The sequence below is a fragment of the Oncorhynchus gorbuscha genome, linkage group LG08, assembly GCF_021184085.1.
Source record: "Oncorhynchus gorbuscha isolate QuinsamMale2020 ecotype Even-year linkage group LG08, OgorEven_v1.0, whole genome shotgun sequence".
Lineage (NCBI taxonomy): Eukaryota > Metazoa > Chordata > Actinopteri > Salmoniformes > Salmonidae > Oncorhynchus > Oncorhynchus gorbuscha.
In genome coordinates this window covers 77,044,719-77,070,317 of record NC_060180.1, presented here as the reverse complement: position 1 = coordinate 77,070,317, position 25,599 = coordinate 77,044,719, and the positions used below count along the sequence as shown (strand labels likewise).

At 44.4% G+C, this 25,599-nt stretch overlaps 1 protein-coding gene and 1 pseudogene across 3 annotated transcripts in view; both read right to left on the bottom strand.

The window, feature by feature from the left end:
• LOC124042199 overlaps positions 1–3,299 on the bottom strand; it is a 57,971-nt pseudogene extending 54,672 nt beyond the window's left edge.
• Positions 3,300–18,100: 14,801 nt separating this feature from the next.
• LOC124042198 (far upstream element-binding protein 1-like) overlaps positions 18,101–25,599 on the bottom strand; it is a 33,434-nt gene continuing 25,935 nt past the window's right edge. For 2 of the 3 annotated variants that reach the window (XM_046360604.1, XM_046360606.1), the window contains exons 12-17: positions 25,126–25,274; positions 24,841–24,917; positions 24,434–24,559; positions 22,047–22,100; positions 20,361–20,548; positions 18,101–18,524 (exon numbers count right to left, since the gene is read on the bottom strand). In XM_046360604.1, the coding sequence (XP_046216560.1) occupies positions 18,516–18,524; positions 20,361–20,548; positions 22,047–22,100; positions 24,434–24,559; positions 24,841–24,917; positions 25,126–25,274 (603 nt within the window). In that variant the 3' untranslated portion in view covers positions 18,101–18,515. Of the gene's footprint in view, positions 18,525–19,849; positions 20,130–20,360; positions 20,549–22,046; positions 22,101–24,433; positions 24,560–24,840; positions 24,918–25,125; positions 25,275–25,599 lie in introns of those variants that run through there. The other variant, XM_046360605.1, reaches the window with a different exon arrangement.

Below are 25,599 nucleotides of genomic sequence, written 5' to 3'. Positions count from 1 at the left end.
AGCAGAGCCCTGACAGAGATTGATAAAGGGTATGCACAGATAGAGAAGGAGCAGCTAGCAGAGCCCTGACAGAGACTGATAAAGGGTATGCACAGATAGAGAAGGAGCAGCTAGCAGAGCCCTGGCAGAGACTGATAAAGGGTATGCACAGATAGAGAAGGAGCAGCTAGCAGAGCCCTGACAGAGATTGATAAAGGGTATGCACAGATAGAGAAGGAGCAGCTAGCAGAGCCCTGACAGAGATTGATAAAGGGTATGCACAGATAGAGAAGGAGCAGCTAGCAGAGCCCTGACAGTCGAAAACGGTCATTCAAAAACTGAAGACATACTTTGCACGCTATGGGATACATGACATCCTGTACACAAACAATGGTCCTCAGTACTCATCAGACGAGTTCCCAAGTTTCAGCAAGGTTTGGGACTTTAAAACATAGTCTCCAGGATACCTGCAAAGTAATGGGAAAGTGGAATCGGCAGTGAAAACAGCCAAAAGACTGATGGCAAAAGCAAAGAGAGCAGGTTCTGACCCGTAACTGGCCCTGCTGGATCACAGGGATACCCTTCACAAGGAACAGACAGCAGCCCTGCCATGGTGCTCATGGGAAGACGTACACAGACACTACTGCTAATGACTGAAAATCTGCTGGGACCGGTGATGACAAAACCGTCAGCTGGAGAAGTTCACAGAAAGACCGCAGAGACGGGCAACGTACTACGACACCTCTGCTGAGGATCTCACAGAGCTGCCAGTGAGATGACAGGGCGAGAGTCCAGCCACTCACAGGACAGACACAGTGGTGGCAGAGGGTCATAGCAGTCAGACCTGTGGAACAAAGGTCCTACGACGTGAAGACAGAACAGGAGACCTTTTGAGGAAGAGCAGAGAAGTAGAGGAGCATTTCCGCACACAGAGCCAGTAAACAGAGCACCAGCTGACACCCAGCAGGGTGCGGAACACAACCTTATAGGTGAACGCTGCACCTCAACAAAAAGATCCAGACATCTCAGGTCAAGCCCCTCCTGATGAAATAAACCCGCCCCACACACAGTCTGGTAGGGCCATCCGCAGATCTCAACACCTGAACGACTGTGTGAATGTACATTTAAAATTTTAAAAACAAATTAATGTAATGGACAGTCAGATAACAATATTGATGTTACACAGGAAACGGAAACCAAACGTTAATTACCGTCTTCATGTACTGGATGTGATGGTTGACAAGATGCATTGGAAAGTTGACTTAACTATTATCTTTTGTCTGTCGTGACTACAACACAAAGCATATTGAAACAAAAATCTGTTTGGGCTTGTTGAAGTCTACAGAATGTAATAATGTTCTGTTAAGACACCCTCACATCTAACCATGTAACCAAGACGACTCCCAACTCACATTTCTTAATGAGCACTGATGAACAACGAGGCCAGATCAGGTAAGTATCCTTCAACAGGCGCTAAGAACAGAGTTGACACCTCCTGTACTGTCTTTAATGATAGATTATCTTCTATGAATGGCCTAGCTACCAACAAACCCCAGCATGTCAAAACAGTTACTATGTGGATGTAATGTATTTAGTGAAGGAAGCTACTATTCAATCATCAAAAAAGGCCCACGGGGCGGACATCACATGCAGATCAGTCGGTGTGACACTCACTGCTAAGAGGCTAATGGGCTGATGGCCCCTGTGATATTAACTAGTTAGCCAAGAGGCTAACGGCCCCTGTGATATTAACTAGTTAGCCAAGAGGCTAACGGCCCCTGTGATATTAACTAGTTAGCCAAGAGGCTAACGGCCCCTGTGATATTAACTAGTTAGCCAAGAGGCTAACGGGCTGATGGCCCCTGTGATATTAACTAGTTAGCCAAGAGGCTAACGGCCCCTGTGATATTAACTAGTTAGCCAAGAGGCTAATGGGCTGATGGCCCCTGTGATATTAACTAGTTAGCCAAGAGGCTAATGGGCTGATGGCCCCTGTGATATTAACTAGTTAGCCAAGAGGCTAATGGGCTGATGGCCCCTGTGATATTAACTAGTTAGCCAAGAGGCTAATGGGCTGATGGCCCCTGTGATATTAACTAGCTTTAACTAGTTAGCCAAGAGGCTAACGGACTGATGGCCCCTGTGATATTAACTAGTTAGCCAAGAGGCTAACGGGCAGATGGCCCCTGTGATATTAACTAGTTAGCCAAGAGGCTAACGGCCCCTGTGATATTAACTAGTTAGCCAAGAGGCTAACGGGCTGATGGCCCCTGTGATATTAACTAGTTAGCCAAGAGGCTAATGGGCTGATGGCCCCTGTGATATTAACTAGTTAGCCAAGAGGCTAATGGGCTGATGGCCCCTGTGATATTAACTAGCTTTAACTAGTTAGCCAAGAGGCTAACGGACTGATGGCCCCTGTGATATTAACTAGTTAGCCAAGAGGCTAACGGGCAGATGGCCCCTGTGATATTAACTAGTTAGCCAAGAGGCTAACGGCCCCTGTGATATTAACTAGTTAGCCAAGAGGCTAACGGGCTGATGGCCCCTGTGATATTAACTAGTTAGCCAAGAGGCTAATGGGCTGATGGCCCCTGTGATATTAACTAGTTAGCCAAGAGGCTAATGGGCTGATGGCCCCTGTGATATTAACTAGCTTTAACTAGTTAGCCAAGAGGCTAACGGACTGATGGCCCCTGTGATATTAACTAGTTAGCCAAGAGGCTAACGGGCAGATGGCCCCTGTGATATTAACTAGTTAGCCAAGAGGCTAACGGGCAGATGGCCCCTGTGATATTAACTAGTTAGACAAGAGGCTAACGGGCAGATGGCCCCTGTGATATTAACTAGTTAGCCAAGAGGCTAACGGGCAGATGGCCCCTGTGATATTAACTAGTTAGACAAGTGGCTAAACCGGTCGATATTAAATATATTTTCGGGTCCAATTCAATTCCGATGTGTGAGAATCAAGAAAAGTTCTCGGATCAAATCGTGCTAGCTAAACAATAGTTGTATTGACGGGCACAGAATAGATGGATTGAGCTGTCATGCTAACATTAGCTAGCTAGCTAGTCACTCTAATAAAACAGCTACTTCTTCTTCTTCTCTTTTTGCAGCATGAAACAAACCCGGAAAATAACCTCTTGGCTCTTACCTGCACTTTATGAAGTTACAGTTCCAAGGAACTGATCTTGAAAGTTAAACACGGCAATTAAACATGTATCTGTGACATTATTTCAAACGGTGATGCTTTGGAAAATGTCACAGTTCCCGTTTGACCGTAACGCAAAAAAAAAAAAACTTGCAGGTTGAAGATCCGCCTTTTGACACAACAACGGCCGTTTTCCGGTGGCGTGTGAACCGGGTGTCGCTGCGCCACCTGGCGGTCAACAGTGGAATAACCTCAATCTGATTCTGCACAATCCCAGCCCAAAGCGTCCCCTTCTGACCAATAAACACATTTACTTTGAATTCAAATTAACATCTGCAGTTTTTTATTTATTTTATCTGTAACAATCATGTTTCGATTTATTTTTTGAATGCCAAAAACAAATAAGAAAAGGTGGATTTTATTTTCACCTTGTATTTCAGAACCGGATTCCCCAGCGCTCCACCTGACTTTTATTTTGAAAGCCACCCCTTTGCACTCTGGCATGACCTTCCTGATTGAAGATTTACTGGTATAGACTCCAGCAGCAAACATCTCTCAGGCCCATCTCTATATCGCTACCTACTGAAGATCTCAAAGCCCCTAACCAACAGTAACTCAAACCGTTCGACCAAATCAACTTTCACATGTTCAGGACAGTATTGTTGTCGACTCACTAAACCTTGAGTCCGAGTCAAGTCCCCTGTGTTGGAGTCCGAGTCGAGTCACGAATCCCTATGGTTAAATCCGAATCGAGTTCAAGTCACCAATGGTTGAATCACTATGTCTGAAGGGATTGCTAATACCAGTGCTTGATTTGGGTGGAAGCTGTCAGGAACGACATACCAGCACTTCTATTTTTGGGGAATTGCTTACCGGCTCCTCTATAAAAACACAGTTGCCTATTGCTGGTCCAGATTCACACACCGAGGCAAAAAAAAATGTTGATCAAAACGGAATGACGGGGGCATTCATTTCCTGATTTTTCTTTGTTCAGATGAATTTGCCGCTCGTCTGTGAATCTGTGAGTGACAGTAGGCTGTTCCAGATTGCTCGGATTGAAAATGTGCCGGCCCGAAGCACGATGCGTTGTCTGTGGTTTTAGGTTTCTGTATGATCACTTTGTGACATCGGCTGATGTAAAAAAAAATAAAGGGGGCTTTATAAATAAAATTGATTTGTTCCAAGTTGTCAAATGAGGGTTCGTAAGGTCATGATAAAATCATGGAAATTAGTTTCATAATTGTTGTTAATGTAAATCATGGAAGCACACAAATTTTATCAATCGATTGGAGGAGAGAGAGTACGACATTTCACCAGCAGGTATGAGCCTGCTGTCAAGACAGAAGCTACTCTTCCTGGGGTTTATTATGGATCCCATTAGTTCCTGTCAAGGCAGCAGCTACTCTTCCTGGGGTTTATTATGGATCCCCATTAGTTCCTGCCAAGGCAGCAGCTACTCTTCCTGGGGTTTATTATGGATCCCATTAGTTCCTGTCAAGGCAGCAGCTACTCTTCCTGGGGTTTATTATGGATCCCCATTAGTTCCTGCCAAGGCAGCAGCTACTCTTCCTGGGGTTTATTATGGATCCCCATTAGTTCCTGCCAAGGCAGCAGCTACTCTTCCTGGGGTTTATTATGGATCCCCATTAGTTACTGCCAAGGCAGCAGCTACTTTTCCTGGGGTTTATTATGGATCCCCATTAGTTCCTGTCAAGGCAGCAGCTACTCTTCCTGGGGTTTATTATGGATCCCCATTAGTTCCTGTCAAGGCAGCAACTACTCTTCCTGGGGTTTATTATGGATCCCCATTAGTTCCTGTCAAGGCAGCAGCTACTCTTCCTGGGGTTTATTATGGATCCCCATTAGTTTCTGCCAAGGCAGCAGCTACTCTTCCTGGGGTTTATTATGGATCCCCATTAGTTCCTGCCAAAGCAGCAGCTACTCTTCCTGGGGTTTATTATGGATCCCCATTAGTTTCTGCCAAGGCAGCAGCTACTCTTCCTGGGGTTTATTATGGATCCCCATTAGTTCCTGCCAAGGCAGCAGCTTAGTTAGTATGTTAGTATGTGTTAGTGTCTCTTCACAGTCCCCCGCTACATAAGGTGTGTTTGTATCGGTTTTTAAAATCTGATTCTCCTGCTGCATCAGTTACCTGATGTGGAATAGAGTTCCATGTAGTCATGGCTCTATGTAGTACTGTGGAATAGAGTTCCATGTAGTCATGGCTCTATGTGGTACTGTGGAATAGAGTTCCATGTAGTCATGGCTCTATGTAGTACTGTGGAATAGAGTTCTATGTAGTCATGGCTCTATGTGGTACTGTGGAATAGAGTTCCATGTAGTCATGGCTCTATGTAGTACTGTGGAATAGAGTTCAATGTAGTCATGGCTCTATGTAGTACTGTGGAATAGAGTTCCATGTAGTCATGGCTCTATGTAGTACTGTGGAATAGAGTTCTATGTAGTCATGGCTCTATGTAGTACTGTGGAATAGAGTTCCATGTAGTCATGGCTCTATGTAGTACTGTGGAATAGAGTTCAATGTAGTCATGGCTCTATGTAGTACTGTGGAATAGAGTTCCATGTAGTCATGGCTCTATGTAGTACTGCGGAATAGAGTTCCATGTAGTCATGTCTCTATGTAGTACTGTGGAATAGAGTTCTGTGTAGTCATGGCTCTATGTAGTACTGTGGAATAGAGTTCCATGTAGTCATGGCTCTATGTAGTACTGTGCACCTCCCATAGTCTGTTCTGGACTTGGGGACTGTGAAGAGACCTCTGGTGGCATGTCTTGTGGGGTATGTATGGGTGTCTGAGCTGTGTGTTAGTAGTTTAAACAGACAACTCGGTGCATTCCACGTGTCAATACTTCTTACAGAAACAAGTAGTGATGAAGTCATTATCTCCTCCACTTTGAGCTATGAGATTGACATGCATATTAATGTTGGCTCTCTGGGTACATTTCAGGGCCAGCCGTGCTGCCCTGCTCTGGGCCAGCTATTAATTTCCCAAGTCCCTCTTTGTAGTACCTGACCACACGACTGACCAGTAGTCCAGGTGCAACAAAACTAGTTTGCTTAATCGCAGCATTTTAAATCAGTTTACTACGTTTCTTTTGTCTGCAGAACAAAAATATCAATGCAACAATTTTGACCAGAGCTCCACGTAGCAGCACTAGGACACGCCCCTCCAGCCGGAGCCTACCATGTTGCCCAGAGAGGAGGGCTGCTCCCTCTGGATGAACAGTGAACTGGTCCTGAATCTGTGTTGGTCCCATATTTACATGAGCTGAAATAAGAGAACCCAGAAATCTTCCATAAGAAGACAAATATTAAACTTTTGTTTCCATAGCGGTTAGCATTTCACCTTTTTGATTTTTTAAAATTTCACCTTTATTTTACCAGGTAGGCCAGTTAAGAACAAGTTCTCATTTACAACTGCAACCAGGCCTAGATAAAGCAAAGCAGTGAGACAAAAACAGAGTTACAAACAAACGTACAGTCAATAACACAATAGAAAAATATGTGTACAGTGTGAGCAAATGTAGAAGAGTAGGGCTGTGTACAGGTGTAGTGATCGGTAAGCTGCTCTGACAACTGGTGCTTAAAGCTAGTGAGGGAGATAGGAGTTCTCCACAAACTGTTGTGTTATGGGGTATGTGCAGGCATAAACTACAGACAACGAACACAATTGCTTTTTATTGATGGCAATTTAAATGCACAGAGATAACATGGTGAAATCCCGAGGCCAGTTATTGTGCAATTCATAGGCCACCATCACCTCATGTTTCAGCATAATGCACTGCACCGTGTTATAACGATCTGTACAGTTCCTGGAAGCTGAAAATGTCCCAGGTCTTTCATAGCCTGCACACTCACCAGACATGTCATCCATTGAGCATGTTTAGGATGCTCTGGAATCGACAGCATGTCCCAGTTCCTGAAAATATTCAGCAACTCCGCCTGTTCAACTCTATTCAGGAGGTGTCGAGCTGCATGAGGCAAATGGTTTTTAATCCAGGCCCCTACCTTGTGACCAACAGATGCATCACTATTCTCAGTCCTGTTTATTCCATAAACTAGGGCCTAGTACATTTTTCAATTGACTGATTACCTTAAGTGTAAATCTAAAAATAAAATAAAAAACGTATTTATATTTTGGTTCAGTGTAGTTTAACACGATCTGCTCACAACAGTCAATCCGGATATAAAAATGGATATTCAAATGCTGCCAAATGTTTTTATTCATTCACAAGGTCCCTCAAAAATCACCCTGTTGTCACGCATTTTGGGTATTACAAAATATTCCCATCCTACATTAGACTATTCTCAATTGAATAATTTATTAATATGTCACATTAGTTTATATTTATAATGGCCGATTTTTCAGATGGTCAGGTGAAAGAGACGATTTATTCGCCCTCCAATAGCAGATGGAGGCCACTTACCTGCCAGTTCGTCTTTTATTCATGCAGGGTCGGATAGATATTTCACTCCACACGTTAAACCGCCGTTTGAGGAGCATGCAGTCTTCTGCTGCGCGACAGCTGATATTACACCCAAACGTTGTATGCCATGGGCTCCCAACGTTGTTCTTGCAGTTCTTACATTTGGGAAACAAGAGTAAAATCTTTCCGGGAACATCGAGAGAAACATGTTTCTACAATTAAACATTGTATTTAACTGTTGTCAGCCCCTCTCTGCGTACTGGTGAAAGGAATTAAGGACAGAGGAGATTGAAACGCAGTGGTGACAGATTCTGTAGCTCAAAAGGTCATATTAGCCTATCCATTAAGAAAACATTTTAAATCAAACCTATCACGAGGCTATACAAAATCAGATAAATGGACTATAATTGTAGGCCAACTGAAGTTCTTTAATTTTGGAGTATAGGCTAGACGAATGATGTACCAGAGACAACAAATACGTGTTTTTGTTTCATGTTTTTCTACGTGCGTAATAAACCATAGCTGTGTGAAAGCGCAAACATTTTAAAAATCAGGCTATTGTTTCCGGATTGAGCTCACATATATAGTGTAAATCGGAAATGTACATACCCTTGGACTCGTTTTTCAAACACTTCACAAATTTCGTTAAACTATAGTTTTGGCAAGTCAGTTAGGACATCTACTTTGTGCATGACAAGTCATTTTTCCAACAATTGTTTAGTTTATTTCACTTAATCACAATTCCAGTGAATCAGAAGTTTACTACACTAAATTGGCTGTGCCTTTAAACGGCTTGGAAAACTCCAGAAAATGTCATGGCTTTAGAAGCTTCTGATAAATGACGTCAATTAGCTTGAGTCAATTGTAAGTGTACCTGTGGATGTACTTCAAGGCCAACCTTCAAACTCACTGCCTCTTTGCTTGACATCATGGGAAAATCTAAAGAAATCAGCCAAAAATTATAGATCTCCAGAAGTCTGGTTCATCCTTGGGATCAATTTCCAAATGCCTGAAGGTTTCACGGTCATCTGTATAAACAATAGTACGCAAGTATAAACACCATGGGACCATGCAGCCCTCACACCACTCAGGAAGGAGACTCGTTCTGTCTCCTAGAGATGAACGTACTTTGGTGTGAATAGTACAAATCGATCCCAGAACAACAGCAAAAGGACCTTGTGAAGATGCTGGAGGAAACAAGTACAAAAGTATCTATATCCACAGTAAAACGAGTCCTATATCAACAACCTAAAAGGCCACTCAGTAAGTAAGAAGCCACTGCTCCAAAACCACAACAAAAAGCCAGACTACGGTTTGCAAATGCACATGGGGACAATGCTTTTAAGAGAAATATGCACTGGTCTGATAACAATGGTCATTATGGCCAAACAGTTTATGTTTGGAGAACAGCACAAACTGGCTCTAACCAGAATAGAAAGAGTGGGAGGTCCCCGGTGCACAACTGAGCAAGAGGACAAGTACATTAGTGTTTAGTTTGAGAAACAGACGCCTCACCAGTCCTCAACTGGCAGCTTCATTAAATAGTACCCGCAAAACACCAGTCTCAACGTCAACAGTGTAGAGGCAACTCTGGGATGCTGGACTTCTAGGCAGAGTTGCAAAGAAAAAGCCATATCTCAGACTGGCCAATAAATAAAAAAGATGGGCAAAACAACAGACACTGGACAATTGGGGGGTTAAAAGTGTTATAACCAGAGGTTACCGTGACTCAACGGTCACGTGGAATTTTACTGTGGTCATGACAACAGCCCTAACCACAACACCGCCTTCCCCATAGCAACCATGTCAAACTACTGATATCGTCTCTCTGAAACACATCCTGGTCCCCCGGGCTTGTCACATCCTTCTCAGGACAGACAGGGGTGGCCAACCGCTCCTTAAAACACAACAGCCTAGCCAACGCTATCATTCTGTGGAGTGATATTGGTGAGACCCACCTCAAATCCCCTCCTCGCGAGAGGAAAGATGAGTAAATATGAACTTGTCTCTCCAACAGACATTCGTGATTGAATTCTTACGAGTTTACAGGCTGTTCCCGTATCACCCATAAAAATGAGAACTGGGGTTATGTAAAATAGACAAGTTGACTGTTGATAAGGACTTAGTCTAATGGATGTGTGTGATTGGCTAATATTTTTTTTATGGAGGTGAGTGATAAGTCGACTGAGCCCAAAAAGGTTTGAGGAAATGAGTCTACCTGGAACACTGAGCGGGGGGGTTGGAGCTGAGAGAGGGGTGAGAAACATGTCACATCCAACGTGTTTGTGCCAAAGGACTAACCATCTGACTGTTATACATTCCTCCCTCTAAACCAGGTGAACCCCCCCCCCAATCCAGCCCGATTCACTCAACCCCCCCGCCCAGCCTAAGCAAGCAAAACATTGCAAGACAGTCAATGAGTATCTGGCTATAGAGTTGTTAACTGGAGGTATATATTGGAGGTATATTGTAGAGAAAGACTCAAAGGGAACAGATAAACACCGTCTTTATTACCATTAACTGGACAGGGCAACAAAGATCCAGAACAGTCAGACAGAAAAACAAAACAAAGTTTGCATTCGATAAAAAACATTAAACCTTTCATTTGTCTAGGTCATGCTCCATATTTCTCCCTTCTGAGTCTTCCACACCACCCAAACGTGCCCCCTGACCTCAAACTGTGTACGTGTGAGATGCTGATCTCTGAGCAAAGAATTACTTCACAGAATATGCTAGGAGCAAAAATGACTAGCAAGAGGACATAAGAATAATGAATGAAGAGGACAAACAGAACTAGTAGGAAACTCTCCAATTTACTGCCAAAAAGGTTTGAACGAGCCTGACATTTAAAACGTTTAAAAAAAAACACACAACAGCACTTCCTGGTTATTTCTCATCCAACTCTCTAAAGCATTGGTGGTTCAGCACAACTAAGCAACACGCCCTAGCTCATGACAACAGGCAGCATTGAGAATAGCACCCTATTGCCTATGTAAAAAAAACGCACTACTGACCAGGGCAGAAGTGAGACACGCGTAGGGAATAGGGTGCCATTTGGGATGCAGGAAGGAAGTGGCATGAGAATCATGAGATAAATGTGATCGATACGTCACCAGGCGCAGTCATCAGAAATGCCATGACATCTTTTAGAGAAAGAGACAGCTGTACAAATAAGACATCCCTAACAAACAGCATCACGGTCAATTTATCAAATCACAGAATCCCCCCCCCCCCATTTCATTACATTGCTTTGTTTTGTTTTAGTTTACCTTATCTGGAGCTCGCTCTCAAATGGTCACCTACACCTCGATCATCAGACAGACTCAAAAAAGGTGTGACGCCTCTCTCAGTAGTCTCCTCTACAGGACAACTAGCCCAGCCTGGCTGGGGGCCTGTTCCTGAATCTAGAACATACTAGATGAAGAACCAGATCTAGAATGTGGAACCTCAATCTTCCAACAGCATCTGAGTGAGAGGTGGGAGGGAGGCAGGCAAGGCAGCAGGGGGTTTATATATAAATATATATATTTTAAAAAACAACACTGCATCATTGCATTGTGGGGCATTATATTATAGATAATGAAAGCTTTGCATCACACCAATGATCAGTCAAGTTTAACAGCATGAGCATCATTAGATTACAGCATCATGTACAACTTGTATGCACATCAAGTCTGGCTTTCTGACAACAGTAGCAGTCTGTCATATTATAGGCATGTTAAAAAGTGGCCCGTTTTATGCTAACATTCTACTCCTTAGCCACCCCTGGGTCATACCAAGGAGTGGCAACGAGTGGAACGGCGACTAAACAGACAGGCACCCAGGCTAAATGTCGAAGGACTTACCGGGACAGTAACGTATTATCCATGGGGGAGACTACGCTACACAACCTTCAATAAAAACCAATATATAGGAAGAAATGTCAAATTGTACTAAAGAGAAGTCAGAGGTGGGGACAAGCCATCATAAAACAAGTTGCGTTAGCTTCAGAGGAAGAAAACAAAAAACCCACAACTCAACATGTTCATTCATTCATGCTCAAGTCATTCATTACCATCACAACTTTATAAAAATGAACAAAACGACTGTTGATATCACTACAAATCCTACCGAGCTTATTAAGATCCTCAGCATAGCTAGATTGAACATGGTATTGCTGGGCAGTTAAAAAGGCTTTTATCAGGTACGTTCAGGTGAGCAAAACTGGGTGTATACAAAATGTATGGAGACAGGGGTCGGGCGTTTTCCTTACCTGTGTGACTCACTGCCAGCAGCAGAACCTATGGGTCAAGGTCTGGGGTGACAGTGACACTGCAACGATCACACAGATGACATTGCAACTGTACTCACTCAGTTCAAAACCAGCCTTAGTTCAGTTACAGTGCTGAATATCAACAGAACAGCGGAGATAGAAAAATCAAATCAATGGAATATCTGTGTCACTTGTAGAACATTTTACTGAACCAATAACCCCACATGCTGATGATAGGAGACATCAATAAGCAGCATTGAAACAACGTCGACATGCTACTGAATGGGGAAAAACGAGAAATTCAGAGAAAATATGCATTTCCAATAGAAAATTACATTTTTTGGGCCATTAAAAATCGCTTCTTGTTTTTCTTCTCTTCAAATAATGCATCAATAATAACCATCTCTATATTCTGACTAAGCAAAACCTCTTATATAACCAAGAAATGATTACATTCCTACATGATGAATGCACAAAGCAGTCTGTCGATAGTACATGTACTAAAATCTGACAAGGAATCTATGCTTACACTTCAGAGTTCAGAGTTCAAACAGAACAGTCTGACTGGTAATTGTGATAGAACAGGTTCCTACGTAGAGTCCCGATTGAACACAAGCTATATTTCAATATACTCTAAATGCATTATGGGAGTTATTGCACAGGGAAACAAAACAGTCCAAAAAATAATAATGCAAGTTTAGTTCAGGAAGGACAAAATTCCTAAGTACTTTACTTTCTGTACCAGAACTTGATACTTACCCGGTACTTAAGGAAGACATTTGCAATTTGACAAAAACACTACAGTTTTGTATGTTTTGCAATCAGTCAAATAAATACATCGACAGCAAGACAATAACTGGGGTTGTTATATAGTCACGGCAGTAGTGCTCAGTCACTGTTATATAGTCACGGCAGTAGTGCTCAGTCACTGTTATATAGTCACGGCAGTAGTGCTCAGTCACTGTTATATAGTCACGGCAGTAGTGCTCAGTCACTGTTATATAGTCACGGCAGTAGTGCTCAGTCACTGTTATATAGTCACGACAGTAGTGCTCAGTCACTGTTATATAGTCACGGCAGTAGTGCTCAGTCACAGGGGTTGTTACATAGTCACGGTAGTAGTGCTCAGTCACTGTTATATAGTCACGGCAGTATTTCTCAGTCACAGGGGCTGTTATATAGTCACGGCAGTAGTGCTCAGTCACAGGGGCTGTTATATTGTCACGGCAGTAGTGCTCAGTCACTGTTATATAGTCACGGCAGTAGTGCTCAGTCACAGGGGTTGTTATATAGTCACAGCAGTAGTGCTCAGTCACTGTTATATAGTCACGGCAGTAGTGCTCAGTCACTTATATAGTCACGGCAGTAGTGCTCAGTCACTTATATAGTCACTGCAGTAGTGCTCAGTCACTTATATAGTCACTGCAGTAGTGCTCAGTCACTGTTATATAGTCACAGCAGTAGTGCTCAGTCACTGTTATATAGTCACAGCAGTAGTGCTCAGTCACAGGGGTTGTTATAGTCACGGCTGTAGTGCTCAGTCACAGGGGTTGTTATATAGTCACTGCAGTAGTGCTCAGTCACAGGGGTTGTTATAGTCACGGCTGTAGTGCTCAGTCACAGGGGTTGTTATATAGTCACTGCAGTAGTGCTCAGTCACTGGCGTTGTTATATAGTCACAGCAGTAGTGCTCAGTCACAGGGGTTGTTATATAGTCACGGCAGTAGTGCTCAGTCACTGGGTTTGTTATATAGTCACGGCAGTAGTGCTCAGTCACTGGGTTTGTTATATAGTCACGGCAGTAGTGCTCAATCACTGTTATATAGTCACGGCAGTAGTGCTCAGTCACTGTTATATAGTCACGGCAGTAGTGCTCAGTCACTGTTATATAGTCACGGCAGTAGTGCTCAGTCACTGTTATATAGTCACGACAGTAGTGCTCAGTCACTGTTATATAGTCACGACAGTAGTGCTCAGTCACAGGGGTTGTTATATAGTCACGGCAGTAGTGCTCAGTCACTGGGGTTGTTATATAGTCACGGCAGTAGTGCTCAGTCACTGTTATATAGTCACGGCAGTAGTGCTCAGTCACTGTTATATTAAAGTCACGGCAGTAGTGCTCAGTCACTTATATAGTCACGGCAGTAGTGCTCAGTCACTTATATAGTCACGGCAGTAGTGCTCAGTCACTTATATAGTCACGGCAGTAGTGCTCAGTCACTTATATAGTCACGGCAGTAGTGCTCAGTCACTTATATAGTCACTGCAGTAGTGCTCAGTCACTTATATAGTCACTGCAGTAGTGCTCAGTCACTGTTATAGTCACAGCAGTGGTGCTCAGTCACTGTTATATAGTCACAGCAGTAGTGCTCAGTCACAGGGGTTGTTATATAGTCACAGCAGTAGTGCTCAGTCACTGTTATATAGTCACAGCAGTAGTGCTCAGTCACTGTTATATAGTCACAGCAGTAGTGCTCAGTCACAGGGGCTGTTATATAGTCACGGCAGTAGTGCTCAGTCACAGGGGCTGTTATATAGTCACGGTAGTAGTGCTCAGTCACAGGGGTTGTTATAGTCACGGCAGTAGTGCTCAGTCACTGTTATATAGTCACAGCAGTAGTGCTCAGTCACAGGGGTTGTTATAGTCACGGCAGTAGTGCTCAGTCACAGGGGTTGTTATAGTCACGGCAGTAGTGCTCAGTCACAGGGGTTGTTATAGTCACGGCAGTAGTGCTCAGTCACAGGGGTTGTTATAGTCACGGCAGTAGTGCTCAGTCACTGTTATATAGTCACGGCAGTAGTGCTCAGTCACTGGGGTTGTTATAGTCACGGCAGTAGTGCTCAGTCACAGGGGTTGTTATAGTCACGGCAGTAGTGCTCAGTCACTGTTATATAGTCACGGCAGTAGGGCTCAGTCACAGGGGTTGTTATAGTCACGGCAGTAGTGCTCAGTCACAGGGGTTGTTATAGTCACGGCAGTAGTGCTCAGTCACAGGGGTTGTTATAGTCACGGCAGTAGTGCTCAGTCACAGGGGTTGTTATAGTCACGGCTGTAGTGCTCAGTCACAGGGGTTGTTAGTCACGGCTGTAGTGCTCAGTCACAGGGGTTGTTATAGTCACGGCAGTAGTGCTCAGTCACAGGGGTTGTTATATAGTCACGGCAGTAGTGCTCAGTCACTGTTATATAGTCACAGCAGTAGTGCTCAGTCACTGTTATATAGTCACGACAGTAGTGCTCAGTCACAGGGGTTGTTATAGTCACGGCAGTAGTGCTCAGTCACAGGGGTTGTTATAGTCACGGCAGTAGTGCTCAGTCACAGGGGTTGTTATAGTCACGGCAGTAGTGCTCAGTCACAGGGGTTGTTATAGTCACGGCAGTAGTGCTCAGTCACAGGGGTTGTTATAGTCACGGCAGTAGTGCTCAGTCACAGGGGTTGTTATAGTCACGGCAGTAGTGCTCAGTCACAGGGGTTGTTATAGTAACGGCAGTAGTGCTCAGTCACAGGGGTTGTTATAGTCACGGCAGTAGTGCTCAGTCACTTATATAGTCACAGCAGTAGTGCTCAGTCACAGTTATATAGTCACAGCAGTAGTGCTCAGTCACATTTATATAGTCACAGCAGTAGTGCTCAGTCACTGGGTTTGTTATATAGTCACGGCAGTAGTGCTCAGTCACAGGGGCTGTTTTATAGTCACGGCAGTAGTGCTCAGTCACTGTTATATAGTCACGGCAGTAGTGCTCAGTCACTGGGGTTATATAGTCACGGCAGTAGTGCTCAGTCACTGTTATATAGTCACGGCAGTAGTGCTCAGTCACTGGGGTTGTTATATAGTCACGGCAGTAGTGCTCAGTCACTGTTATATAGTCACGGCAGTAGTGCTCAGTCACTGGGGTTGTTATATAGTCACGGCAGTAGTGCTCAGTCACTGTTATATAGTCACGGCAGTAGTGCTCAGTCACTGTTATATAGTCACGGCAGTAGTGCTCAGTCACTCGGGTTGTTATATAGTCACGGCAGTAGTGCTCAGTCACAGGGGTTGTATAGTCACGGCAGTAGTGCTCAGTCACAGGGGTTGTTTTAGTCACGGCAGTAGTGCTCAGTCACAGGGGTTGTTATAGTCACGGCAGTAGTGCTCAGTCACAGGGGTTGTTATAGTCACAGCAGTAGTGCTCAGTCACTTATATAGTCACAGCAGTAGTGCTCAGTCACTGGGTTTGTTATATAGTCACGGCAGTAGTGCTCAGTCACAGGGGCTGTTTTATAGTCACGGCAGTAGTGCTCAGTCACTGGGGTTGTTATATAGTCACGGCAGTAGTGCTCAGTCACTGTTATATAGTCACGGCAGTAGTGCTCAGTCACTGTTATATAGTCACGGCAGTAGTGCTCAGTCACTGTTATATAGTCACGGCAGTAGTGCTCAGTCACTGTTACAAAGTCACGGCAGTAGTGCTCAGTCACAGGGGTTGTTATATAGTACATTTACATTTAAGTAATTTAGCAGACGCTCTTATCCAGAGCGACTTACAAATTAGTGCATTCACCTTATGACATCCAGTGGAACAGTCACTTTACAATAGTGCATCTAAATCTTAAAGGGGGGGTGAGAGGGAATACTCCTATCCTAGGTATTCCTTAAAGAGGTGGGGTTTCAGGTGTAGTAGTGCTCAGTCACAGGGGTTGTTATATAGTAGTAGTGCTCAGTAACAGGGGTTGTTATAGTCACAGCAGTAGTGCTCAGTCACTGTTATATAGTCACGGCAGTAGTGCTCAGTCACTGTTATACAGTCACGGCAGTAGTGCTCAGTCACTGTTATACAGTCACGGCAGTAGTGCTCAGTCACAGGGGTTGTTATATAGTAGTAGTGCTCAGTCACAGGGGTTGTTATATAGTAGTAGTGCTCAGTCACAGGGGTTGTTATATAGTAGTAGTGCTCAGTCACAGGGGTTGTTATATAGTCACAGTATTGTACTTACAGAGTAAGAGGTCAACTGTTGGCACCGCTCAGACCAGCCAAACCCTCGGCCCTACAAACAACCTACGTTCTTACGTTGACTAAACAGAACAATGCATTTGGGTAGAGTAAATTTATACACGTCTTCTGCATTTTTGTTATAGTATCAAAAAGAGTTTAGAAAATGCCAGCAAATGTATGTACACATTTTAGAGGAAGGGGTGGGGGAGAGAACAAAATGTCAGGACATGTCTCAATACAGACCAGTTACCTGTCCTGGAAGACAGAGGGAGCAGAACAGAAATACACTAACGCAACATTTTTGCAGTGAGACATTTTTTCTGAGGAACATTTTTGGATTGTTTAAAAAAATATATGTAATATATATTTGCTTTGCTTACCGCTTGTCTAAGCTTGAGTGTGAGGGAGGAAGTAACTCATTATATAAACAGAAAAGCACACGAAGGCAGTGTTGACACAGGCAGCCCAAATCCAATATTTTGTCCACTAATTGGCCTTTGGACCAATCACATCAGATCTTGATTCAATGCTGATCCAGAATTGGTCAAAATACCAGTTAGTGAGAAGATATGATAATGTAAAAAATGGGCTGCATGTGTAAAACACAGCCTTATAGTTACCTTAGTTCAGGTTGAGTCCCTCCCCAAATGGCACCCTATTCACAGTATAGTGCAGTACTTTAGACCAGAGCCATAGGGAGCCCAGTGCACTATAACTGGAATAGGGTAACACATTTGGGCCGCAGACAGTCAGATTACATCAGTTGAGTTTGACAGAGATGCCAGAACACTGCTGTTAATGAGACACGTATATCAGAACGTTAAGCCACCAACTCTACCAGCACTACATTATGGGATAAGGAGACATCTGCCTGGTCATACAGAACAGGCAGAGCAGTAGAGGCAGAAAAACAAAGACTAATAATATAAACAAGAGTCGAGACTGGGTAATATTTCAAAATTGGTCCTAGAACAGAACCTTGGGGAACACCGAAACCAGACCCCAGTCAAAGACAGGCAGAACAATGAACTCACATCTAAATAAACCACCGTACTGTTACCAGGAGATGTGTAGACCGTTGGAGAGAGAGACAGGACAACAACTTTCAGGCAGTCAGAAAAAAACATTTTGACAGTCAAAGGAGAGCGAGAGTTGAGAGAGAAGTGAATTTAGTTTTTTTTTTTAGTTTTCCAAGTTTCCATAACGGTCAAAACAAAGAATATAGGTACATGATTTTTTTTAAAGTTGAGTTCATATTTAGTCACATCTATTACCGACCCAACTTACCAACACAGTAGGTTTCACTTTAGTTTATTGCAAAACACAGGCATATTATTTAAAAATGGAGCTGATATCACATGGTAAGACGACTAGAGATAATAACAGGAAGAATAGACAGAAGAATAGAAATCACCATATTACCTCACTAAAAACAAAACCGTTAATTTACAAGAAAATCAACAAACAAAAGAGATAAATAGGACGGCGGTTTGTGTCGTGTCTCCGGAGTGACTTCGTGGTCATCACATCTATTGTGAAACATTTTTTTTTTTTTGTAAACCAACCAGAGGGGCGGGGGTGGGGGGGGGGTATTAAGATCTTCATCAAGACGTCATCTGCACCATCCAACACATGTAACAAAAAAAGGGCTTTTTTTTGTTTTTTTTTTTTTTGACAATGTAGCATGAGCTTTTTTTTGTCCACTTCACATTACTGGCCCTGTGCAGAATACATAGAACATACAGGCCATGTTACCAGCAGAACACAGAGCTCTCTCCAGATACCTATGTATACACACACATATTTGTATAGACAGTATCGGTCACACGTTTGGACATACCTACTCATTATTTTTTTTATTTTTTTTCTACATTTTAGAATAATCGTGAAGACATCAAAACTATGAAACAACACATTATGGAATCATGAAGTAAAAATGTATTTTTTTTCAAGTGTTAAAAATCAAAATATAGTTTATATTTCAGATTCTTCAAAGTAGCCACCCTTTGCCTTTACAGCGTTGCACTCTTGGCATTCTCTCAACCAGCTTCATAAGGTAGTCACCTGGAATGCATTTCAAATAACAGGTGTGCCTTGTTAAAAGTTCATTTGTGGAATGTTCTTATGAGTTTGTTGTGTTGTGACAAATTAGGGGTTGTATACAGAAGATGGTCTTTTACCAAATAGTCCACATTATGGCAAAAAACAGCTCAACTAAAAAAAAGAGAAACGAAAGTCCATTTCTAGTGCAGTCGCAAAAACATCAAGCGCTATGATGAAACTGGCTCACCGCCACAGGACCGCCACAGGAAAGGAAGAACCAGAGTTAACTCTGCTGCAGAGGATAAGTTCATAAGAGTTACCAGCCTCAGAAATTGCAGCCCAAATAAATGCTTCACAGAGTTCAGCTAAAGACACATCTCAACATCAACTGTTCAGAGGAGACTGCGTGAATCAGGCCTTCATGGTCAAATTGCTGCAAAGAAACCACTACTAAAGAACACCAATAAGAAGAAGAGACTTGCTTGGGCCAAGAAACACGAGCAATGGACATTAGACCGGTGGAAATCTGTCCTTTTGATCTGATGAGTCCAAATTTTTGGTTCCCACCGTGAAGCATGGAGGTGGTGTGATGGTGCTTTGCTGGTGACACTGTAATTTATTTAGAATTCAAGGTACACTTAACCAGCATGGCTACCACAGCATTCTGAAGTGATACACCATCCCATCTGGTTTGGGCTTAGTGGGACTATCATTTGTTTTTCAACAGGACAATGACCTAACACACCTCCAGACTATTTAAGGGCTATTTGACCAAGAAGGAGAGTGATGGAGTGCTGCATCAGATGACCTGCCCTCCACAATCACCCGACCTCAACCCAGTTGAGATGGATTTAGATGAGCTGGAGCGCAGAGTGAAGGAAAAGCAGCCAAACAAGTGCTCAGCATATGTGGGAACTCCTTCAAGACTGTTGGAAAAGCATTCCAGGTGAAGCTGGTTGAGAGAATGCCAAGAATGTGCAAAGCTGTCAAAAGGCAATGGGGGACTAATTTAAAGAATCTCAAATATATTTTATGGTTACTACATGATTCCATATGTGTTATTTCATAGTTGATGTCTTCACTATTATTCTAAAATGTAGAAAATGGTTAAAAATTATAATAATTAAAGACAACCCTGAGTGAATGAGTAGGTGCATCAAAACATTTGACTGGACTGTGTATAATGTATATGTATATATAATATTAACCCTGTCTAAAGGAGGTAAGAGTAGCATTAGTTTCTTCTGGGCTACACACGACGACTCCTGTCCCCTATAACACCTAGGAGGAAGGAAGCGGGTCACAGACAGAGATGGACGCTTTATAGAACACAGTAGGAGAAATCAGTAGTTCAGTCACAGCATCAAAAATAGCTCGGACAAAATACATGGACAAACACAGTAAAACAGAAACCGATAGTTGAGACGTCGAACGAGGGGGGTGAGAGGGGAGGGAACCAGGGCAAGGGGAGGGGGGTACAGGTGGACGGTTTTGGTCTTATTGGTGGTGTACCTGAGGTGCTTGCGGCTGGGCCCCCATGGCCTGTGGGCTGCCCTGTCCGTAGTAAGCAGCCTGTTGACGGTAGTACTCTGCCCAGGCAGCACTGTAGTCTGGCTGACCGCCTGGCTGACCGCCTGGCTGACCGCCTGGCTGACCGCCTGGCTGACCGGCTGCTGCTGATGCCTGGGGGGCAGCTTGACCTGGGGGAGGTGGTAACAGCATTAACACTAATTTCAATAGGATTTAAGGGGACAAGTGACAAGGTTAATGTTGCCTAAGCAACAAGGTCATCGTCAATAAGGATTAAAAACAGCAACAATAAGAAGTGACTAATAGTCAAATATAAAAACTTTAGGATTATAATCTGGCAACCAAACTGGACCAGAGGAGATCATGCAGGACAATGCTACTGGAGGATTTTGGGATTATAATCTGTACCCAAGGCAACCAAACTGGACCAGAGGAGATCATGCAGGACAATGCTACTGGAGGACAACGCTACTGGAGGATTTTGGGATTATAATCTGTACCCAAGGCAACCAAACTGGACCAGAGGAGATCATGCAGGAACACGGAGGACAACGCTACTGGAGGATTTTGGGATTATAATCTGTACCCAAGTGGACCAGAGGAGATCATGCAGGACAAAGCTACTGGAGGACAACGCTACTGGAGGATTTTGGGATTATAATCTGTACAACGCTACTGGAGGATTTTGGGATTATAATCTGTACCCAAGGCAACCAAACTGGACCAGAGGAGATCATGCAGGAACACGCTACTGGAGATAGGGATATTCTTGTCTCATCGCGCACCAGCGACTCCCGTGGCGGGCCGGGCGCAGTGCACGCAAGTAGCCAGGTGCACTCCGACACATTGGTGTGGCTGGCTTGCGGGTTGGATGCGCGCTGTGTTAAGAAGCAGTGCGGCTTGGTTGGGTTGTGTATCGGAGGACGCATGGCTTTCAACCTTAGTCTCTCCCGAGCCCGTACGGGAGTTGTAGCAATGAGACAAGATAGTAACTACTAACAATTGGATACCACGAAATTGGGGAGGAAAGGGGGTAAAATAAATATAAACAGCACACTCATTACACAGGTGCACCTTGTGCTGGGGACAATAAAAGGTCACTAAAATGTACAGTTTTCAAACACAATGGCTCTTGGTGCAATTGGCGTGCTGACTGTCCACCAGGGCTGTTGCCAGAGAATCAACACTCTCACAAGAGGAGTGGGACAACATTTCCACAGGCCTGATCAACTCTAGAGATGTGTCGCGCTGCATGAGGTGGTCACACCACATACTGACTGGTTTTCTGATACGAGACCCTACCGTATTTAAAAATATAAATAAAAGTTTAAGACGGGTCTGAACGCCGTCGTGTGAAATCCATAGATTAGTGAATCATTTATTAATTTAAATTTAACGCTTTCCCTACGTGAACTGTAACTCTATAATTTTTTTAATTGTTGCGTTTATATTTTCTTGCGAGTGTGAGAAGGGGAACGAACCCTCCACTGGTTCTTTGGGTGGTGGGACAGAAACCCTCTGCTTTGCTCTGGGGCAGCTGTGGAGGCAGACCCTCTACTACAGAGAGAGCTGGGAGGAGGCACAGCTGCCCACAACATGACCAATGACAGCTGGCCTTACTAAACAATTATAAACATAAGTTTCAACTGATATTTTGTAATTTCTCACCTTGTTTCTTATAGTACTCTTCCCAGGCCTTAGTGTAGTCCTGTGGTTGCTGACCTGAAATAACAACAAAAACACTGGTTCATTGACCCACAGAAATCGGTATGGGCCCTAACGAATCCATACGGCTGGTTGTCTCCTCTTGAAATAAAGCTCTTCTGCATTCCCAGTATAACCCGGACCGGTCTGTGGAAAGCAAGACTGCTGGGTAGACGAAACAGCAGTCTAAACAGCTATAAACATAACAGTGAGTGGACCACAACCATAGCTGATCACCACGGCTCTCATCACGCCACAGTCGGGTGGAAAACGGACTGACGACTTTCAAAGCACAGCGGCTTGTTCACACGGATCCCTGGTTAGTCCTGCTACAAAAGATCAAACTCAAGCTGCAAAACATTTATTTATGTTAATGCTACAGGTGAAAAATGGCTAAATACTTATCGTTTTAATTCACCGGGTTTTTCATTAAAGCGACAAGAAAAGAAAAGAAAACATACAACTCCACAATGCAGATGGAAGACATCGGGCTTCCTTGACGAGAGAGAGAAATGTTATCATTTATGCTGCTGCTGGTCTTGCGTTTACACGAGAGTGGTACGTGGCGCCTTGTTCTCGGGCCTCATCAAACCGGCACAAGGCTACAGTTATAGAGTCTACGTGTGGCAAGTTATTAGGAGATATCTAGTCAATGGAAGACGGCATTAAAATGACAGAACTACAAGTTAAACGAGAAGGACAGGCGACACCACCAAGAGCCAACAGGTCATTATTAACTGTAGTCTCGATAAGCTGGCTCTCTCGGTTTGAAGCAGTCAAGATGGGTGCTACGTTGTCAGACTAACTTCCAACCCCCACGTGTGTGCGACAACATTTGAATAGGGGACAACCTCTACAAAAAAAAATCATGAATGAATGAATGTCTGGGAACAAGTGCGATTGCGTATTCAGTGACGCCTTCACAGTATGAACGAGTGGTATGGGGCGGCAAGGTAGCCTAGTGGTTAGAGTGTAGAGGTGGCAGGGTAGCCTAGTGGTTAGAGTGTAGAGGTGGCAGGGTAGCCTAGTGGTTAGAGTGTAGAGGTGGCAGGGTAGCCTAGTGGTTAGAGTGTAGAGGTGGCAGGGTAGCCTAGTGGTTAGAGTGTAGAGGCTGGTAGGGTAGGCAGGGTAGCCTAGTGGTTAGAGTGTAGAGGCGGCAGGTAGCCTAGTGGTTAGAGCGTAGAGGTGGTAGGTAGCCTAGTGGTTAGAGTGTAGAGGCGGCAGGGTAGCCTAGTGGTTAGAGTGTAGAGGCGGTAGGGTAGCCTAGTGGTTAGAGTGTAGAGGTGGCAGGGTAGCCTAGTGGTTAGAGTGTAGAGGCGGCAGGGTAGCCTAGTGGTTAGAGTGTAGAGGCGGCAGGGTAGCCTAGTGGTTAGAGTGTAGAGGCGGCAGGGTAGCCTAGTGGTTAGAGTGTAGAGGCGGCAGGGTAGCCTAGTGGTTAGAGTGTAGAGGCGGCAGGGTAGCCTAGTGGTTAGAGTGTAGAGGCGGTAGGGTAGCCTAGTGGTTAGAGTGTAGAGGCGGCAGGTAGCCTAGTGGTTAGAGTGTAGGGGCGGCAAGGTAGCCTAGTGGTTAGAGTGTAGAGGCGGTAGGTAGCCTAGTGGTTAGAGTGTAGGGGCGGCAAGGTAGCCTAGTGGTTAGAGCGTAGAGGCGGCAGGGTAGCCTAGTGGTTAGAGTGTAGGGGCGGCAAGGTAGCCTAGTGGTTAGAGCGTAGAGGCGGCAGGGTAGCCTAGTGGTTAGAGCGTAGTGGGTAGCCTAGTGGTTAGAGCGGCAGGGTAGCCTAGTGGTTAGTGTAGAGGCGGCAGGGTAGCCTAGTGGTTAGTGTAGAGGCGGCAGGGTAGCCTAGTGGTTAGAGCGTAGAGGTGGCAGGGTAGCCTAGTGGTTAGAGCGTAGAGGTGGCAGGGTAGCCTAGTGGTTAGAGCGTTGGACTAGTAACCAAAAGGTTGCGAGTTCAAACCCCCGAGCTGACAAGGTACAAATCTGTCGTTCTGCCCCTGAACAGGCAGTTAACCCACTGTTCCTAGGCCGTCATTGAAAATAAGAATTTGTTCTTAACTGACCTGCCTGGTTAAATAAAGGTAAAATTTAATCTAACGAGTGGTATGTTGATATATGTTGCTAACAGTGCATGTTTCAACTCAACAGTACGTTTCTAAATAGCACCTAGTATGATTCGTACACAGTAGATCGTTTTAGTAAGTGAGACAGATTTGTTTTAGTAAGCCAGACAGATTTGAGACACTGGGTTGAAAAGGAGACAAAAAATGGAGGTCGGTCCCTCCCCATTTGGTTCCTAGTGAACACAGTTCAGCAGAAAACCACAGGCTGAGGTAGAGATTGGAGGAGGTGGTAGCTACCTTGCCCATTGGCCTGTGGGTTGCCGGGTGCACCGCCGGTGGGCGTCATGGGGGCCTGGGGTTGCTGCTGGTACTGGGAGTAATACGCTGCCCAGGCCGCCGCGTTGGCATCAGCTGCAGCTTTACCTACAAACAAAACAAACATTAGATAAATCCCGGGTTGCTTTACCTACAAACGGGTTAGACCCACTTTGTCTTATGGTCTTGCAACACAGAAAAGGGGGCAAATCAACAGGAGCTAAGGGCTAACACACACTAGCAACTGTCTTTTCTAGGCAAAAAGGACCATTTGTTTATCTATTTTGACCAGTACATGTATTCGCACAGCAGAACTGTACAAAAACCCAACTGACACAAAGTGCTCAAAACCGGCACCATCACAACAGATGGTGGCTACACAATCTCACCAGGGTCTGGCTGTCCTTGCTGCCAATGGGGGAAGCCGTTGCCCCAACCCTGAGGCTGGTAGGGAGCCGGAGGACCACTAAGAGAAGAAGAGAACCATTACAACACCATACAAGCCTGTGTCAGACTTTAACTCACTCATTTAGGATTTTTATATATATTTTTTTAAATATTGCTTTCCCTCTGATTTTATCGTTAATGGATCATGTGCAAATTATCTCAAATGAACTTCAGATCAACCGAGATATGTAGGGAGAAAGGCAATCCGCAGGCAGAAGTGCTCTTACTGTGGTCCAGGGGGTCCCTGGTTGTAGGGGCCGGGGTTGTAGGGGCCCATCTGAGCAGGGGGTCCAGGTGGGCCGGGGGGCCCGTGAGGAGAGGGACCTCCGTGGGGGCCTGGTGGGCCATGAGGACCACCCATTGGACTGACTGGACCCTGGAGAGGCGGACAGGACAGGCGTGTCAACGAACTAGACAGATGCCAGTTAGGACCTCGAGAACGAGTCCGTTAGAGGCTCACTGCTCACCGACCAGCCACTTCTTCTAGTTAAACTAAGTTTAGTGCTCACTGACCAGCCACTTCTACTAGTTAAACTAAGCTTAGTGCTCACTGACCAGCCACTTCTACTAGTTAAACTAGGCTTAGTGCTCACTGCTTACTGACCAGCCACTTCTACTAGTTAAACTAGGCTTAGTGCTCACTGCTTACTGACCAGCCACTTCTACTAGTTAAACTAGGCTTAGTGCTCACTGCTTACTGA